General features: G+C 37.4%; 1 protein-coding gene across 9 annotated transcripts in view; it reads right to left on the bottom strand.

The window, feature by feature from the left end:
* Positions 1-4,686: 4,686 nt before the first annotated feature.
* RFX3 (regulatory factor X3) overlaps positions 4,687-21,035 on the bottom strand; it is a 190,408-nt gene continuing 174,059 nt past the window's right edge. For 6 of the 9 annotated variants that reach the window (XM_050716145.1, XM_035565824.2, XM_035565822.2 and 3 more), the window contains 6 exons: positions 18,860-18,957; positions 18,392-18,541; positions 10,562-10,770; positions 8,376-8,529; positions 5,958-6,000; positions 4,856-5,094 (listed from right to left, as the gene is read on the bottom strand). In XM_050716145.1, the coding sequence (XP_050572102.1) occupies positions 4,856-5,094; positions 5,958-6,000; positions 8,376-8,529; positions 10,562-10,770; positions 18,392-18,541; positions 18,860-18,957 (893 nt within the window). Of the gene's footprint in view, positions 5,095-5,957; positions 6,001-8,375; positions 8,530-10,561; positions 10,771-17,269; positions 18,235-18,391; positions 18,542-18,859; positions 18,958-21,035 lie in introns of those variants that run through there. The other 3 variants (XM_035565821.2, XM_035565826.2, XM_035565828.2) reach the window with 3 other exon arrangements.

Below are 21,035 nucleotides of genomic sequence, written 5' to 3' on the forward strand. Positions count from 1 at the left end.
TGTAAGAACTAAGGGGCATTTTAACATGGCAAAAGGCTGGTGCAGTTTCTGGGTTGCTTTTAAAATTCTGACATTCAATAAGGGCCATCCAAATTGTACCCCTATAGATGAAGCTGAACAGAATATCTTCATCTTTCCATTAGTTATTATTGCAATGGCTGAATGTTAAAAGGAATATGAACATAATTGTATTCTTGCTTATCAAAAAAGACTGCAGAAAATTTTAATGCAAACATATCAAATATTCTGTAAAATTTTTCTTCTTCACTAATCTTACTTTTAATCCTAAAGATTCTCTTGTACAGTACCAGAATATTCCAATACTAACCTACCTAAGAAGATTTTCAAAATAGGCTAAATATAATATATTTTCTAAACCTTCATCTTCTAAAGGCATCTTAAATTAGACATTTTCATGTCTGTAGAAACACATTTGATTTTCTTTATGTATTTATGCAATTATGAAAACAAGGGAGCTGAAGAACTGTTTTCCATTAGACAGTACACATCAATGGCAGTGAATATTTTGGCTGAACCTATTGAACCTCCTATCACAAAATCATTCCCATATAGTATGCAAGTATTTACTTTAGAAATTAAACAAACAAAAAAAGTCTACCATGCTATCAGGTATTTCAAAGTACATGTTCAGTGGACTAATTAAATTATCTAAAAAGCTTTATTCTCATCATGTGACTTACAATGCTCAAAGGGTTAATGCAAGGCATTACATTAAATTAATTTTCTAATACTAGAACTAAGCACTGTGTGTTTATGCTCCTATTCCAGTTTTTTTATTTGTTTGTCTTAGATTACCAAACAAATTAGCAGAGATAGTACAATTCCTGATTTGTTTTAAACCATACACATAGAGGTTGTCCTGTTAGAGAGACAAGGGCCCAATTTTCAGAAATTCATGCTGCTCTCTCAAACGAATGTTTTAAACTCTGAAATTACTGTTGCAGATAAGTACCAAAACATACTTACATTATTAATGAATATATTTTTCTTCCACTTTTATGGAAGTGGATAATTTATGGCTAATGATGGTTACTTTTATTATGTAAAACCATTCTGAATTAAGTCGGATTGCAGTGCATCTCTAATATAAAAGTTTTTCTAAACAGTGCAGATGTCAACGAGTGATACTGACAAAGATATCAGATCATGTCTCTTAGGGAAAAAAAATGAAAAAGAGGTGTTTTAGATATTTAAAAATACCTCGCTTTAAATTAAATTTGTATATAGACCTATACATTCCTGAATGACCATACACCAGAACATTATCTATTTTCTTATTTATGAACTAAAGGCTGTAATGCTGTAAGTCATCATTTTACAAGTAAATGATTTCAAATCTGTTTTCCAAATTTTTATGGAAGTTTTATTTTAAAAGAAGGTGCTTATAGCATGCTACAGTACATGAGTAAAACACACACAAAAAATATTTGAAAACATAAAAAAAGAAAAGCTTTAAAACTGATTTACCATGAGAAAGATGGAAATGTACCAAAAATTATCATAAATATAAAACTTTTGAAAATTGGGCCCTGTGCTTTGAAAAGGTACTTCAACAATACCCATTCCCTCACACTGTTCACTGTGTCTTTTGTGCTAATGGAGAAAATGCCTGTAAATAATTATTTTCAATTCTATGTCAAGATCAGATAAAACACATAAATCGTTATCAGATCTAATAATGTCTATCCTGTAGATACATGCTACACTTCTCCAGAGCACTAATAGTAGACTTCAGAGCTGGTGTGTCAATGCAACCGCATGATACACATTATAGGATCTGGACTGAGGTATTCATATCTCTGTCATATAATCATTACTAAAACTATTAAAGATAGTAGGAGTGTGCAAAATGTTTTACCTAAGCATGTTCAATTCAAATTTCAGTAAATGTAAAAACAAAACACAAGACTCCCAAACTTGTAACTACACAAATTAGCTTACAGTAACTCAGTTCTTTTAAAAATCTGGTAAAAAGGTAGGGGAAAAGAGTGTTTAAAAACTCTACAGAATAATCAATTGATAAGAATACGAATATAGATGCCATTCAGTTTTCTAAACCTGACATAGTTCTAATTTGCTTTGTTAACTGATTGTTCGTAGAAGCTATGAAATACATTGCAGCATTCAAGCTTTGTATTCATTTTTCAGAGGTTTTTTGTTTGTTTGTTTGTGGGTTGGTTTTCTTTTTTTGCACTTAGTGAACAGTGAACAACTGGATGGGAGTGGGGAGCTAAATAATTAAAGATACTCAGGTCCCACCTGCTTTAACGATCTAGATTTACCTATTACAATCATTTTCTTTTCTCAGCAACAACAAATACAATATTAAACCAATAACAGACAATAATAAGAAAACATTATAGGTTTGTCAACACAAAAACTGAAAGAAGTACTACAGAATTAAAAAAAGTTGAAAATGAAAAAAAAGTTCAATTATGTCACTTTATTTTAATTGTAAACATCTTATAATGCACAATGAAGGGGAGTAAATATTTATCACAGCTTAGTTTTAGCATTTTTGGTGAAGGGTACAGATGTGCTGATTTCCAAGGAAAAATCAGGACACACTGAGAGATATATGTGAGAACAAAATATATAACTAGATTCAGTGCATTAATGAGTTTAGAAATAATGAATATAAGCCTCACTTTCACTTTTTACTGAGGCAAAAGCCTTCTACTGACATTAACTAGGAATTATGTCTACACAGAATAAGCAGGATGGGTTCACCTCCCCATTCTGTAAAGGAATTTAAATTTAATTTTGTACAACAATAATGTTAGGACGTTTCAGTTCACATGTAGCTGTCTTTGAAGCATATGTAATTTATAGCAACAAACCTGTTGCTGTAAGTACACTATTCATTTCACGTTATTCTCCCATTTGGTATATATTACTCTAAAGTCATTTTACAGACACAGTAGATAAACCAAAATAAGTGAAACCCTAATTTTCTTACACAGTCTTTTGTATAAAGTTGATCTTTTTGTGCTCTCCTTTAGTTTTTGGCTTTGTTTCTTATTTAATTCCCTATTTTAGTGTAGCAAATTCATGTGTCCGCATAATGAAATGTTTAAGAAGAAAAATCTGATTGTTTAATGTCAATCAATATGGGCTATATAAACTGTCATTATGAGATTTAACCATTAAAATGTAAAATCAGGCTGATACCCCACAAAATATACACATTGAAAACATGCACTGCATTATGTACCTGCTCATTTATTTATTTTTACTTTTTAAAATTAAAAGTAGACAGGGGTCTAAAAAATATATAATCATGCTTGGGACTATGGTCAATCTATTTTGACATTTGAAGTTGGTATTAAAGCTAGTTTTGCCTTCTAAATTCCCAAGCAAATTTTATTTGTAATAAAGTGAAATCCAGCTAGAAATGAGAAAAAATAGGTTTATTGTCATTCTAAGAGGGATATTAAAATCATTTAATAATAAAAAATCATTTTCTTCTTTTGAAGGCTATGTAACCTGTCCTTACTTCTTAGGGAATTTGAAAATGACAGGCACACCTTGTTGAATTAATTTAAGAATTAAGAATAACAAAAAGTACTAAATCTTAGCTTCAGTTCTGTTTAAGGCACCATGTAATAGCCGAGGTACAATGATCCCTGATGTACATTCTTAAATGGCAATGGTCCATCTAGCCACCTATTCAAATTCTACACAATTGGGAATAAGTACAAGTGAGGTGTGCCAGTTACACTGCCTTATCTAATTTTTTTTGTAAAAATTTAATTCCACTTTAACAACAAGGAAATATTTTTGAAAGGAAAATGATGCAGGTTGCTACATTCCTTGCACTCTATAAATCATCTTTTCTAAGAGCAGCAGATTGAATCACTAATATGAAAAGACCTGGAATAGAAGAAAGTCATCCAAACGGAATGTTTTCCTGTATGTCCAGTTCAGCTTAAGTAGCACGTACACTTAAAAATTAACAATAATAATCAAGTCACTTCTTTTTCAGCTTCAGCTTCTAACAACTACAGTACCACTCAACAGCCAAAAGCACCCGTTCAGTGGTGCCACATAAAGAATCAGTAGTCTTCAAAACAGAGGAACTGGTAAGGAAATAATATCTGGAACTGTTGATTTTAAAGGAACCTTGCATTGTTAATATAATGGTCAGATAATTAGGTACGTTTATTACGTACACATTATCACATTCTGTTACAATTCCATTATTTAAACTTGCTTCTTTCTTACAGAAAGAAACTAGAATATCTTCCCAATCCTCCAGCATTATTACAAAATTTCCCCCTGAATGCTCACAATTTTTTAAAAATAGTGTCTTTTAGTTGTCCAAGGAAAAGCACCTTTTATAACAAATTTGATACATCTGCTGTCAAATAAGTATGCCTCCAGTGTAAATCAAAGAAAATAGTTCTTTTGATATTTCACAGAAGTGCATCTAATTAGAAACCTATGTATATGAAATCATTGTCATAACTAATAATTAACATTATTTTTTTTAAAAAACTATGAAAAATTTTAAATTATTATAAGAGGACAAAAACATTAACATTAAGCTTTGCAAAAATCTTCCTTGCATTTGATTCTAAGAAAACTCTTCATATTGAGTGGCCAATGTAAAATGATTCAGTTTACAAAAAAATCTTTGTTGTTTTTTCTTTTTTTTTTTTTTTTAAACAGATCTGGCAAAATACATACATCCATTCCATTTAATAACTCCAATAAAATTATGTTCAGCACAGTTAAAATTTGACAACAGTCAACCTTCAGACTTTTTCTCTCTTTATTTTTTTTTCATATTAAACCCAAAGGGCTAATGTAATGGTGGGGGGAAAGTTTCATATTAGACTGCAGTATATGTATTTCCAGTAGCACTGCATTGTCTGATAGTCTGAGTAGTTGCAACAATGTGCTCGTTATGAATTGGGTTCAGGAGGTTCTGCTGTACTCCACTCTCAAGCACAGGCTGCATGCAGCCCACCTGAAATGCCTGGTTTATCTCTGTTTTCTCCCTCTTGGCTTGTGGCTCTCCATTTTCATCCATCTCTTCATCTATTTCACTTTCAACTTCACTGCCCTCATCTGCACAAACAACCATAAAAGTAGCACAAAGGAAAAAAAATGTAATACAAGGACTTCTGTTTTGCAAATAATATTTGAAATACAAAGATACAGGGAAGACTAGCAATCTCATAGAGTATAAACTGAAAAGTTAAAATTTTAATGGAAAACATTAATGATTATTTCAAATAGATTAACAGACTACCCCAGTTCTGATCACTTCAGTTACACACTATTGATACAGTAGCAAGAAAGAGCAATTAGCAACCTCAAAAACAATCTCTAACAAACAGTGTTAACTTCATATTGCAAAATGTCTCTCATCTATAAGACTTGATAAACTTTTAAAATAGTAGTTACTCTTACTTATAGATAGGGAAACTAAGGTGAAATGTGGTTGTGACTTGACATCAAATTATACAACCAGTCAGTATAAAAATGTATGTCAAAATATGGCATGAAGACCTTATAAAAAACTCTTTTCTTCCTATCTTTTTCACTGACAAGTTATTTAGCAACTGTATGTAATCCTGCCATCTTCACTTAGTAGTAATAAAGATACATGAGCATATTCCTGGCTTTCTTCCCATGGCTGTTCCCCTTCTCTGTCCTACCAGATACAACTAAATGCTGGGTAAAAATTTGAATGTTTCTTGTGTAAATAATAAACATCTTTAAAATAAATTTTTATTAGGAAACATAACTAAAATACTCTAGTCATTATATGATGCAGTATCCATATATTAATGTATCCATAAAACATATACATGCATTTTAAAATCATAGTATGTACATGTATTTATGTATACGCATTTTTAAAATCTAAGTTATTTTGCTTGGAGACTCTATACAAAATTACACACTGGAGAGATTAAAATGCTTACCTTTATCCATATTTCCAGGGGACACAGCATTTAAATCACCAAACTGCAAAACAAACAGAAAAAAAACTAGACACCATCTTATGCCAATATAAACTTAGAGCATCTGTGACGGAGCAGGTCTGTGCTCCACTGGTTTGAGGTTAGCATGTGAACACATGGTATTGACTGCAGCCACATCCATTACACATCAAGTATGTTTTCCATTCCATCCTAGGCTTGTACTTACTAAGATAACTGTCACTAAGTAAGCCCTCTTAAATTAAAATGGGTGATGGCATAATTCTTTTTTAAGATGACTTCATCATGGCCTTTCTCACTTGAACCGAACTACTTCTGTGTTGTAAAAGGTCAGAAAATATGACATATATCCATTTTGAATTGTCAATATTTTATCCAAAAGCTCTTTTTAAAATTTTCCAGAGAAGCTAGAATAAAACTAAGTTACAAAAAAAGCAGTTACAGCGTTGCAGATTTACAAGGTAGATGAAAGCCACTGCTGAGAAAAGGTTTAGAATCTGTTAACTGTTTACTTATATCAAAAAGATATCTTTTCAAAAAAGTTGCTCACAAACCAGACGTACAACCTTCTTTCTTTTCTTTCCCTGAATCTTCTAACCTACTCTTAAATGAGATTGGCAAAGCAAAATGTCATGAATCAATCACAAATGAAAGGAGTATGTTATTTAGATAAATAAATTTCTAACAATAATTAATGATACCAGTCTTTTTCAGAAGTACAGTAAGGTAAGACAGTAATTTAAGGAATGCTAGTAGAACAAACTCCAGTACCCATCCTTTCACATCATCATACCTATCCTTACAATATTTTGGCTGTGTTCATTAAGTGTTCACACAACCATGCAACAGAAACGTACGACAAAACTCACCTAAGAGAAAAACCTTTAAACATGAGGTCATTTTTATTTGGCTGCAGTTAACTGCAGCACTCCAAAGTACTTTTGCCAATACCTGTGTCCAAAGATGGGAGAAGGGAACGGGTGGAAAATGAGAATGTTTTTCTTAGCTGTTACACTAGTGTTTGTCAGACTATAGTCTTAGACTTCCTCTTTTTATTTCAGTCACAGGAAAACAGTAAAAAGCATATACTTAATGAGTATTTACAACTTCTATCTTGCCTGTTTCACCTCCAAAAGTTCTAGGTTACTTATTTCCCAGTAATATATCCATCTTCAATTTGCATAAATTTTTTTTAAGACTCTACACTACATCTAGAATGTATGTACAAATATATGATGTCTATTAAGAAGACAAGAAAGTGTAAACCATATAGTTCTGTAGTATCTTTTTGCAAATACAAGGCAGAGATTAAGCAAATATATTACTGGCGGGTCTAATTTTTAAAATTTTAAAAACTAAATTTTATAATTTAGTTTTTCTGAAACCTTATGCCATAGGGTTTGAAATTATTTGCCATATGGCCATAACGCCATATGGTTTGAAATTATTTGACAAATAAAGTAAGAAATTTCCAGTTTCTCTTGAAAGTATAGTATCTATTTATAGTATGGTGTGATACTATTAGTGTATCTTGAAGGAAGAATGACACCTGATGTTAAATCAACACACAAAATAACTTGGAAGTAATCAGTAATCAATATGATACAATGACTCCCACATTTAAAAATGTAACAAAGCTATCTCATTAAACATTGAGCATATTTTTAAATATACCAATTTTCCAGCACTTTTAATATAAATTTATTTTGAAAAATCATGCATCTCACTCAAAAGGTTAGATAGATGAAGTACTGGAGAAAAGAGGGATGAGATAAACTTTGCTTTGCAGATGCCATCAAACACTGGTTCTCAATTGAGACTTTTGTGGTTTTTTTTAAGCCTATAATCTTTGAAACACAGATATGAAAATCAGCTGTGTCACAGACCTCTAAGTATGTTGGCACTGGTGACATGAATGTGAGCAGTACCATACAGACCAAATTACTGCAAGTGAGACACCCTTCTCAGGTCAGTGGGGGTAGTCAGCTCACTTGTTTTAACATTTGTGTTGGAATTTAAAATGTGGGTAAATACTTGTAAACAGATCCATGTAAGCAACAGGGTTTTGTTTTGTTTTTTATTTTTCACACATTCAGTTGTCAAAAACTGAAAAAATGTTTCATGTTGAAAAACATTCCTCAAACTGTGCCCAGACTTAGGCACATGAATCTGTGTGCAGGTTTGTAAAGGAGTAAGCTTGTTAGCAAAGATTTGGTTGTTAGAATTCATTGTGATTTTAGAACTCTGACAATCAATAAATTAGTAGATGTACTAGTAACCCAATCTATTCTTACACTGCAGAACTTTCTACAGCTCCACATAAATGTTTAGAAAATTTGCAAAGATACATACTCAAATTCATCACTAAATCCATCAGTGTAGTCTCTTACATGTTCTTACCTCTCCCATAACTGCAATAGGTGTCTCTCCTGTTGCCTGAGCAACACGATGTTCTACTAAGTAAAACATGTATTCATCATAAAGCAAGCGGATCAGATGAAAAGAGCCAAAGCTAGCAGCACTGCGCAAGGTTAAATCTCGAATCACCATTGAGCTATTCAAAAATAGACAAAGATGTTTCTGTTATATGTTATATTCATTTTAAGTTATCCATACACACATTTCACCTCAAAACCAACATTCCTAAAAGCAACATCATCCACAAATATCTGATTTATGGTGTCTTCAGAAAGAGATGTCCATGAAAAAACATCATTTGCTTCTCTCCTTTTGCTGAAGGTATTGTTGGACACATTATATTAAAAAATAACTAGATTGTTTTGTTTTCCATTTTCTTTGTTTTCATACATGCATAACTACCAATACTTGACTATGTGTAAAATCTAACCTGAAGGAAAAAATTGTTAAAAACACACACACAAAAAAGGAAACAAAATTGTATGAAAACTGTTTCACTTTAAACAAGTTAACACTTAAATAATGTATGTTGAGCCCACCTCCCCAGTACGAAGGTTTTAATTGTCAGGATTTTAAAACTTTGAAATTCAAAAACAGAAAGAAAAAAAAAAGACTATGTGTGTATATATATATATATATGATATTGATATCCTCAGCAAGTAGCTGACACAGTCATTTTCAAATAACTAGGTTACTAGGTTTATTCTGATAACTGTTTGTAGTGAGTTTACACAGCAAGGGTTTGGTAGCAGGAGGGCTGCAGGGGTGGCCTCTGTGAGAAGAATCCAGAAGCTGCCCCATGTAAGATAAGAGCCAGTTCAAAAGGGACCCGCTGCCAGCCAGAGCCGAGCCAATGAGTGATGTTGGTTGCACCTCTGGGAGAGCAGATTTAAGAAAGGAAAAAAAAACCCTGCTGTACAACAGCAGCTGGAAGAGCGAGGAGAACCAGCCCTGCAGACCCCCAGGTCAGTGCAGAACGAGGGGGAGGATGTGCTCCAGGCACAGAGCAGAAGTTCCCCTGTGGCCTGTGGAGAGGCCGCTGGTGGAGCAGGCTGTCCCCCTGCAGCCCATGGGTCCCACACGGAGCAGATCTCCACGCTGCAGCACATGGAGGAGCCCCCGGTGGAGCAGGTGGATGTGGCCTGGAGGAGGCTGCGGCCCATGGAGAGCCCCCGCAGGAGCAGGCCCCAGGCTGGAGCTGCAGCCCGTGGAGAGGAGCCCACGCAGGAGCAGGGGGCTGGGGGGAGCTGCTGCCCACGAGGGGCCTGTGCTGGAGCAGTTTGCTCCTGACGGATGGACCCCGTGGTGTGGACCCATGAGAGCTGCTGCCTGTGGGAAACCCACGCAGGATCAGGCTGGGAAGGACGGCATGGGAGGGAACCTATGCTAGAGCAGGGGCAGATGGTGACTGTGAAGGAGTGGTGGAGGCAAAGCACTGGGGACTGACCGCAGCCCACGTTCCCCTGTGCCGCTCAGGGGGAAGAGGTGGGAGAGGGTGGATGGGGGAAGATGTTTTTTGTTTTTCTGTTTCTCAGTGCTCTAGCTTGTTAGTGATAGACAATAAATTTTATTCATCTTCTTATACTGAGTATGTTTTGCCCGTGACAATAATTGTTGAGTGATCTCCCTGTCCTTATCTCAACCCTGAGCCCTTTTCATTGTATTTTCTCCCCTTTCCCTTTGAGGAGTGTGAGTGAGAAAGCTATTGTGGTTTTGCTCAGCTTTCCAGCTGGATAAAACCACCACACTGTTTCAATAAGCAACTAACACAGAATGCTTGTCTTAATGAGCTCTCCATACATTAAAAAAAGTTTTGTCTTCCTTACCTAATAAACACAGATACCAGTGTTTCAATGAATAATATTAAAAATAGTGACCTAATAATTGTAGTTATTCAACCTAAAGATTTCACATTATCTTTCTAACTCATGACAAAATTCTACCTGCATTCATTTTCACATGGACTTTAAAAGAATAAGAGTATCACTTAAGTTCCTGCCAAGTTACAAGTGTCCCTGAGTTTGATGTGAACAATAATTTTTTTAAAAAAATAAGTTTTTCATGACTTAGTGAGTCAGTATGATGTTACATCTGTCAACTTTGCTACAGTGAACTATTCAGCAAATAACAGAATACTTAAAATGTTTTAGATTTCTAATAAATACTACCTGTAGAAAGACCATTTTAACAGAAATTGCCTCGCTGCTTTAGGAAAGCTGGGTCTTCCTTCATATGGTTTCAGTGCTTGCATCATTACATTATCAAGCCAGGCAGCCCACTGCTCCAGAGTGCTTTGCTGTTGAAGAGTCATTTTGAAATCTGTTTCTAGCCTCTGAACCATGTTGTCATCACACTGGCACACCCAGGAAGCCTGCTCCTGTTATAGCAAATGGCAACTCTTGAATTAACAATACATAAACCAAAGCAGAGAATGAAATTCATTCTTAAAGGTTAAGCAATTCAGTGGATGAAAAGGACAAAAAAAAATGCTTATGACACAAACTCAGAAATAGTTTTTATTTTTATATGTCACAGTTTTGTTGAAAGACAGTGGGCAGGGAAAATACAACATGTAAAAGCAAACATCAAGTATGTTGTAGTTTTCCCCGTTAATCTTCAAAAAAAGATATCTCTTACTTTCCTTGTTCATAATTTTATTACTGAAATATTTGAGAATTGCCAGTTTTTGCTGGGACCGCAGGCATGCCAATCAGAAAGAATAGTTAAATGGGAGTTTCATGTAATAATAATAATAATAAAAAAATAAAATAAAATAAAATAAAATAAAAAGAAGAAATCAAGTGCTAGGTTCCTTTTGTTATGACAAAGTTAAACCTAAAGACAATTTCAGTTATATTGTCTTATAAAAGAACACTTTGTATGTAAACAAGGATTGCTTTGTTTGCTGACTATAGGCAGAAATAGGTTACACATTATCTAAAGTATTAAGTAAACTGCAAGCAAATGGAGAAATGTACCCTGCAGGCAATAATGAACAATTTAATTTAGTCAGTGTTATCAAGTTTAAATGAGGCTAACAGGACACTTCAGAAACTAACACATAACAAATGAAGACTCACTTAAGCCATGTCCTTAAACTATAGCAATCGTGCAAGGTTAACACCTCAAAATTCACAGACTATGTGTCTATGTTACCGTTATTACTGTAATTAATATATTGCATTTTTGGTCAAGTACACTACCCACACCAACTCTTTCATGTAGATATCAATGATGCTGTAACAAGAAGTCTGAGGTCAATCACAAGAGATTTAAAGGCCCTTGGAAGATGGCTAAAGGACTCAGGAGCACAGGCAGTGTTTTCCTCAATCCTCCCAGTAATGTGACATGAAAAGGAACAGATGAGCCCAGGTCATCAGTGCCTGGCTCCAAGACTGGTGCCCCCACCAGAACTGTGGGTTTTATAATCACAGAGGAGTCTTTGAGACGCAAGATTTGCTGGGGCCTGACAAGATCCAACTGTCTCAATGAGGGAAATGATTCTTGGCTCATAACCTGGCGAGACCAATTGAGAGAGCTTTTAACATAGGATCGATCAAGGAGGGGGGGTATCACCAAGCTCATTGGACTCAAGTCAAGGGATGCACTGGAGGGTTCAAAGGCACACCTGAAATGCTTGTTTAAAAATGGACACAGTTTGAGGAATAAATGGGACAAACTAGAAGCTTTGGTCCCTTCCCAAGTTATGATATCATTGCCTTATAGGAGGTGTGACAATAGGTGACTTTCTTGGCAGCAATGATGATGGAACAGTAAAGTTCAAAATTTTTGTTGTAGTGAGAAAAAAGGTCAGCAGAGTTGCCACCCTGGATTTTAAGAAAGCAAACTTAGATCTACTTATCTTAAGAGCTACTTAGGGAGCTCGTGGTGTCTTCTGGAAATCTGCTTTAGAGGGTTCCGAATCATAGAAACATAGAATCATAGATTGGCTTGAGTTGGAAGGGACCTTAAAGATCATCTAGTTCCAACAACCCTGCCATGGGCAGGGACACCTTCCACTAGACCAGGTTGCTCAAAGCCCCATCCAAAGTGGCCTTGAACACTTCCAGGAATGGGGCATCCACAGCTTCTCTGGGCAACGTGTTCCAGTGCCTCACCACCCTCAGAGTAAAGAATTTCTTCCTTATATCTAATCTAAATCTGTCTCTTTTAGTTTAAAGCCATTACTCTTTGTCCTATCACTACACTCTCTGATAAAGTGTCCCTTCCCAGCTTTGCTGTAGGCCCCCTTTATGTACTGGAAGGCCACTATAAGGTCTCCCCTTCTCTTCGCTAGGCTGAACAACCCCAGCTCCCTCAGCCTGTTTTCACAGGAGAGGTGCCCTAGCCCCTTGATCATCCTCATGGCCCTCCTCTGGACTCATTCTAATACTTCCATGGCCTTCTTTTGCTGGGGGCCCCAGAGCTAAACACAGCATTTCAGGTGGGGTCTCATGAGAACAGAGTAGTGGGGGAGAATCACCTCCCTCCACATGCTGACCATGTTTCTTTTCATGCAGCCCAGGGTAACAGTTGGCATTTTGGTCTTAAAGCACATGGCTCATGTCAAGCCCCTCATCAACCAACACCCCCAGGTGCTTCTCATAAGGGCTGCTTTCAATTCGTTCTCTGCCCAGCCTGTAATTTGTGCTTGGGATTGCTCTGGCCCAGATGCAGGACCTTGCTCTTGGCCTTGTTGAACCTCATGAGGATCACACAGGCCCACTTCTCGAGGCTGTCAAGGTCCCTCTGGATGGCATCTCTTCCCTCTAGCACATCAACTGCACCACACAGACTGTTGTCATTGGCAAACTTGCTGAGAGTGCACTCAATCTCAAAGTCCATGTCACCAATAAAGATGTTAAATAGTTCTGGTCCCAGTACTGACCCATGAGGAACACCACTCATTACTGATCTCCGCTTGGACCTTGAGCTGTTGGCTGCAACACTTTGTATGCAGCCATCCAGCCAATTCCTTACCAGTGGTTCATCCATCAAATCCACATCTCTTCAATTTCGAGACAAGGATATCATGCAGGACAGTGGAAAATGCTTTGCACAAGTCCAGGTAGATGATGTCAGCTGCTCTTCCCCTATCCACCAATTTTGTAACCACATCATAGAAAGCTACTAGATTTGTCAGTCATGACTGGCCCTTAGTGAAGCCATGTTGGCTGTCAATAATCACCTCCTTATTTTCCATGTGCCTTAGCACAGTTCCCAGGAGTATCTGCTCCATGATCTTGCCAGGCACAAAGTTAAGACTGACTGGCCTGTAGTTCCCCAGGTATTCCTTTTTTCCCATTTTAAAAACGGAGGTTATGTTTCCCCTCTTCCAGTCAGTGGGAACTTGACTGGATTGCCATGACTTCTTAAATAAGATGGATAGTGGCTTAGCAACTACATCTGCCAGTTCCCTTAGGACCCACAGATATATCACTACAGGTCCCATGGTCTTGTGCATCTGGAGTTTCCTTAAATGTTCTCAAACCCGATTTTCTCCTACAGTGGGTGTTTCATCATTCTTCCAGTCCCTGCCGTTCCCTTCTGTGACCTGGGCTTTGTGTATGGATTTCTTGTGAATGAAGACTCAAGCAAAAAAAGTCATCAACACCTCAGCCTTCTCCATATTCTGAGTGACCAAGTTTCCCATTTCCTTCTGGAGAGGGCCCACAGTTTCCCTCACCTTCCTTTTATCTCTGAGGTATATATAAAACTCTTTCTTGTTTCCCTTGATGTCCCTGTTCTAAAAGAGCTTTGGCTTTCCTAACCTGATACCTGGCTGCTTGGACAGTGTTTCTGTATCCCTCCCAGACTATCTGTACTTCCTTCCACTCTCTGTAGGCATTCTTTTTCTATTAAAGCTTGGTCTGGAACTCCTTGTTCATCCATCCAGGCCTCCTGGTGTTTTTGCCCAACTTCCTCTTTGTTGGGATGCATCACTCCTGAGTTTGGAGGAGGTGATCCTTGAATATTAACCAGCTTTTGTGGGCTCCTCTTCCCTCCAGGGCTCTGTCCCATGGTACTCTACCAAGCAGATCCCCGAAGTGGGCAAAGTCTGCTCTATCAAAGTCTACGATAACAAGCTTGCTGTGTTTCCTCCTTGCTGCCCTCTGAATTAAAAACTGCACCATTTCATGGATCACTGCAGCCAAGACAGCCCTTGAGTTTTACATTCCCCACCAGCTCATCCTTCTTGGTGAGGATAAGATCCAGCACTGCATCTCTCCTTGTTGGCTCCTCTATCATTTGGAGAAGGAAGTTGTCATCAATGGATTCCAGGAACGATTGCCTACGCACTGCTGTGCTATCCCACCAACAGATATTGGAGCAGTTAAAATCCCCAATGAGAACCAAGGCTTGTGAATGTGACGCTGCTTATTTCTGTCTATAGAGGGCCTCATCTGCTTGGTGTTCCTGATCAGGTGGCCAGTAGAACACTCCCACTATAATGTCTGCTGCCCCTGCCCTCCCTGTAATCCTGACCCATAAGCTCTCTGTCAGCTCCTCATCCATCCCCAGGCAGAGCTCCATGCACTCCAGCTGCTCATTGACAGAGAGAGCAATGCCCTCTCCTCACCTTCCCTGCCTGTCCTTCCTAAAGAGCCTCTATCCTTCCATCCTGACATGCCAGTAATGGAAACCAACCCACCATGTCTCTGAAATACCACTGAGGTCACAACCCAGCAGGCACGCATACGTGGGACCCATATACAGGATCTGGGGCGTCCATTTAGGGATCCACAAGAGCTGGTTACTTTTTAAGAACAACCTTTTAAAGGCCCAGGAACTTTTTAAGAACCACCTTTTAAAGGCCCCATTGTGTAACAAGTCAAGCAAGTGGGGAAGACAAGCTTGGCTGAACAGGGAACTCTCCTGGAAGAAGGGCAGAAAAAGATACGATCTCTGGAAACAAAATCAGGCTTCACAAAGAGATTTACGAGCTGCAATTCACATCTGCAGAGAGAAAACAAGATAAGCCGAAGCTCAACTTGAGCTGACATTAAGTCAGTGTGGTGTCGGACAACAAAAAAGGCATTTTAAGTACATCAACAGCAAAAGGAGATCTAAGGAGAACATTGGACTGACGCTTGATGGAGATGGTCACAAAACAAGTTATGATGAGGAAAAGGCAGAGGAATGTAATGCATTTTTTGCCTAATTTTTGAATATTAATGATGGATCCTAGGCTGCCTAGTCCTCAGAGTTGGAGCAGCATGATCTGAGGAGCAGTGAGCAGTGACTTGCCATTTGTGATTTGCCACCTAAATTGCAAGGAATGAGTTGTAACAGGTGAATGTTCATAAAGCCATTGGGCCTGACAGGATTCACCCCAGAGTACTGAAGGAGTTAGAAGAGGTTATAGCTGGACCCCTCTCCAGTAATTACCAAAGGTCTTGGGAATCTGGGGAGGTCCCTGCTGACTGGAAGCTAGCCAGAGTTACTCTGATTTACAGGAAGGGCGTGAGAGAAGACCCAGGGAACTGCGGATGTGTTAGTCAAGCCTCAAAAATCTGAAAAAGTTATGCAGATTTTTCTGTGGTATACTGAAAGGCATTTAAAGAACAAAGCTATTATTGGCACAGTCAACACATGTTGGAAGGAAAGTCTTGCTTTAGTAATTTGATCTCCTTCTATGATAAGTGCACCCATTTAGTGCATGAAGTGAAAGTGGTGGATGTGATGTTTCTGGATGTTCGTAAAGGCCTTTGATACTGTCCCTCATAGTATTCTACTGAACAAATTGTCCAAATGTGAGAGAAAGATCCTTGTGGGTCCCTTCCAACTCGGGATATTGAATTGAATAATTGAATGTCTCCTGAGCAAGTTTGCTGATGATACTAAACTGGTAGGTGCTGTTGACTCTCTGGAGAGATGAGAGGTATTGCAGAGAGATCAAGATAGACTGGAGCATTGGGCAATCATCAGTGGCATGAAATTCAACAAGGGTAAATGCTGCAAGGGTAGGTTCTGCACCTGGGATGGAATAATGCTGGACACATGGAGACGAGTGGCTGGGTAGCAGCTCAACAGAAAGGGATCTGGGGGTGCTGGTTGACACCAGGCCCAACATGAGCCAGCAGTGTGACCTGGCAGCCACGAGGGCAAACCACATTTTGGCATGCATTAAACACAGCATAGGCAGTCAAAAGAGGTAATTCTCTGAGTATGTTTAGCATTGGTGTAGCCTCACCTCAAATATTGTGTGCAGTTCTTGGCTCCATAACATAAAAAGTATGTTATGTTACTTGAAAGCGTCCATGTGAGAGCAACAAAGCTAGTAAAAGGGCTGGAAGGCATGTACTGAGCAGAGGCTGAGGACACTTGTGTTGTCTAGTTTGGAGAAAAGAAGGCCAACAAGCACTGTTCTCTACAACTTCCTGAGGAGGGGAAGTGGAGGCAGAAGTGCTGGTCTCTGCTCCCTGGTCACCAATGACAGGATGCGTGGAAATAGCACATAGCTGTGCCAGGTGAGGTTCAGCCGGGACGTTATGAAAAATTTCTTTACCGTGGGGGTGAGCAAACACCCCCACAGGCTTCCTAGAGAGGTGGTTGATGCTTGGTCCTGTCAGTGTTCGAGAGGCATTTGGACAAAGCCCTTGGTAATATGCTCTAACTTTTGGTTAGCCCTGAAGTGGTCACACAGCTGGACTAGATTATCTTTGTAGGTCCCTTTCTACTGAACTCTACTGAACTCTCCTATTCTATGCTATTCTATTCTTATTTTGACAGAATGCTCTTTTTAGGTCTCTTCCAACTGAACTATTCTAATACTACCATTTATAGTTTATATATTGTTGCATAGTGTAAGTACATATGTTAAACGTTATTTATTAAAAAGCATATGTTAAAAACAAAAAAGAATAGAAATGTTGCTAGTAAACTATTTTTTATTAAGACAGAGTACGTAATAATATCTATTCACAAAGAAAAAATTCAAACAGAACTATCAGTAACCTGGAATATTTCACTTTGCTGTGCAAAAGGGAAATAAATAAATAAATTAATAAACAACCTTTTCCTCATAGGAGCAGAAATATTTGGGAAACCTTTTTTGAAGGTGCAATGAAATTATAAACTTACATTCTACAGCTAACTGGAAACCAGTACTAATCTAATCAGCTGCTCTGGAGATCTTGTACACTTAAGCACAGACACTTAGATGAAGCATACTAATGGAATTGTCTTTGAACTAATGAAACAGTCTCTGCTAAAAACAATGCTGTGCATTTAATTATTTTTAGAGACATTCAAACACTGCACTACTCTCTCAGATGTAATTGTAAAGTATCATTTATGCTATTACTAAGACATCATTCATGATACCCATTCTAAGAATGTATGTGTGACACATTTCCAAAGAATTTGGAAGAATACAAGCACTTGAAGACAGTAAATGTAAATAGACAATGCTTTTAAGTTTTCACTTTCACAGAATCACAGAATGGTTGAGGTTGGAATGGACCTTTGGGGATCATCTTGTCCAACCCCCCTGCCAAGCAGGATCACCTACAGCACATTGTGCAGGATGGCATCCAGGCAGGTTTTTAGTATCTCCAAAGAAGGGAACTCCACAACCTCCCTGGGCAACCTGTTCCAGTGCTCTGTCACCCTTACGGTAAAGAAGTGCCCCTTCATATTCAGCCGGAACTTCCTGTGTTTCAGTTTGTGCCTGTTGTCTCTTGTCCTGTCGCTGGGCACCACTGAAATGAGTCCAGCCCCATCCTCTTGACAACCTGCCTTCAGATATTTGTACACATCGATAAGATCCCCTCTCCATCTTCTCTTCTCCAAGCTAAACAGGTCCAGCTCTCTCAGCTTCACTTTCCTAAAGTGTGAGCTGGAATGTTTGAACTAAATCAGTGCATATATGAATCAGCAAAACATTATCACTTCACTTTCTTAATAGAATAATGACAAATAACATGAAAGTTCAAAATCTTGGAGGAAATAAGACTTTGTTTTTTCATAGCTCATTATTTAAAGCTAAAATTTACCTGAACATTGGCAAAATCAACACGGTTAAGATCATTGAGCATCTGGTTGATCTGAGAAGTATTTTGAAGTACAGCACGAGCTGCTTGAGCCAGGTGATTAAGAGATGTGTATCTTCGCAGAGTCTGGGCAAAGGCACTTACAGCGGCAACCTATGAAAAAATCAGTTTCTTTTTAAATATTGTACTCTCTATCTGCAGATCAATTCTTTGATTCTTTACCTTAATTTTAATATTCCATATTAATGATCCCTGATATGTGAATTATGTTAATGTAACATCGAATTACTTTTGATGAATTTAAGGAATTCCTTCCTTTTAATTCTTTGACAAAACTAAATTGTTTCTTCTCCCATTTGACACAGCGCTAAATATGAAATTTAGCATTAAAGTTAAAATGCTATTGCTTTTAGATACTACTGCCCACTGGGTTTGCCATTGCAAGAATAATGCTGCAATAATTTTGTCTACCTTGGTTTGTATCATCCTCTGTGGAATATTGTTCATGGCATTTGAAAGCCAACCTTCAAGGCTTTTTGCAAAATTGCGAATGGCTTGGGTCAAGGCACCTGTACGTTAAAGAATAAAAACAGAATGAAAAGAAAGAAATGTACCTGTTTTGAAATGGTTTGCATCCTCAGTACTCATATACCCAATATGCAGATCCGCTGCTTTTAATTTCAAAAGACAAATCCAATCTAGGTTCAAAATGCCTCATTCAGATATAGATTATGAAATAATGATTTTAGTTTTGGTTTAATAATCAGTTCTGACTTCCATATCTAATCTTTCAAGAAGTCGATGACCAAGCAGTATTGTTTTGGGCACTCCTATACGAGAACATCAATAATCACAGCATTTGTTTCTTGTCCACTGAAAATTTCCATAACAAACGTTCAGCCTTCCATTTCATTTAAGTACCTCTTCTAGAGAGCAAAACTCTGGAAAAATTCCTATTATTGGAATACTGCAGTTTCCTCAAATAAGTTCAATATAGCCAGAACTACCATTACAGTGCTGTTTACTTCAGTTTTAAAGAACAAAATCCAACATGCAGTGTTTAAGGATATCATCAATAAGCAAAACATGAAAGTGTGTTTTAGTGACAGAAGGTTAGATTATTCAAGCAGGTGTGAAATCCATGTGTATTTTTTCCTTCACTAAAGCATCCACAGAACTGCTGAGTGGGTGACAGATTTTGAGCGATATTGAAGCTCTTGAAGTGATCAGCAGTACTCAAAAGATAACTTTTGATTTTTCAAACATTTTAACGCAAGGAACTGCACCTGGAAGAAGAGAAAACCCTATCTCCTGAGTAGTAAAAACCTAATTTTCTATTACCTACCACTTGCTTGTTGACATCATTGCATTTACTTAAACAGCTGAAAAGGAGACAAAAATAAAAACTACGTTTCTAAAGACTAATAGAGAATGAATGCAGCTGCAAAAAAATGGAAAGTAAAATAAATAGAAAAGGAAGACTACATTTTCTTTCAAATGATTTCAGCTACATGTGAGAAGAAACTGTCCAAGTACAGATTGACTGGATTCTGTTTATATGGCTGAATACTTCCTGGTAGACTAAGAAATAAATGCTGATAGAACTTGTCTTTTAGAAATGCTCTTTTTACCATGTGAGCTACTGATGATCCCTTTATTTATGGAATCTGCTACTAGCAAGTTAATTTACTGAAAAACAATCAAACAGAAAAATCATTACATCTTTTTCACATTCCTTTGAATTTGTAGTGGTAATGAACAGAAACCATATTAGTGACCATTCGTGACTTGTGAAGGCACAAGAACTCTACAGTATGGGAAAAACATTTACCGCTAGAAAAACATAAGAGCTCTAGTCTATTGCCAAATACATTATATAATAATCCATTTTATTCCTGACTCAGATGGACAGCATTTGACTTTTCCTAAGAAAAGGAAGTTAGGCATTTTATACACAGATATTTTTCATTCAATTTGTGAGTGCTGAACATTTCAGCTGACAAATTTAACATAGAGGTTAAAAATAAAGTAACAATTTTTTCCTCAATGCTCTTTTCTTTTCTACTCCAGTAATATCTATTACACAGAGCAGTCATACAGGTTCTTCTGGAAGAAAAACACTAGAAATTTACATATGAAAAAAGATAAACTTAAAAAATCATGTTTACTTCACGTACTATCCAAGTTCTGTTGTCTTCCATTTTGAGCAGCTGCTGTCAATATCTTTCCACTCAAGCAGGAAGAAAATAATAAACCTGATGCTTTTGATAAAGCATTTAGATTGCCTTTATCTACACACAGATCAAACTTTCCCAAAATCCGTTCCTGAATTCTTTCCCACAGAAGATACTGAATTTTGCTACTTCACCCAGCTCCTTTCTGGTCCTTGTTAACCATAAAGCACAACCTTAGAGCTTCCTCTTTGCCTCTTGCAATAGTGGCTGGAAATACCTTAACTCAAAAGTAAGAGTTCAAATACTAGTAATATTTTAAATATTTAATAATGGTATATACAAGAGAGAACTTGTATGTACCATCATTGCAGGAAAGCTGACTAGAAAAAGCAGTTTAGTTAGCTGGTCCTGAAGATAAAAGCAAGGAAATATACTAGTTGTCTTCGGTTCAGTGATGGACTTCTGAGCAGAAA

Source organism: Cygnus atratus, chromosome Z (assembly GCF_013377495.2).
Source record: "Cygnus atratus isolate AKBS03 ecotype Queensland, Australia chromosome Z, CAtr_DNAZoo_HiC_assembly, whole genome shotgun sequence".
NCBI lineage: Eukaryota > Metazoa > Chordata > Aves > Anseriformes > Anatidae > Cygnus > Cygnus atratus.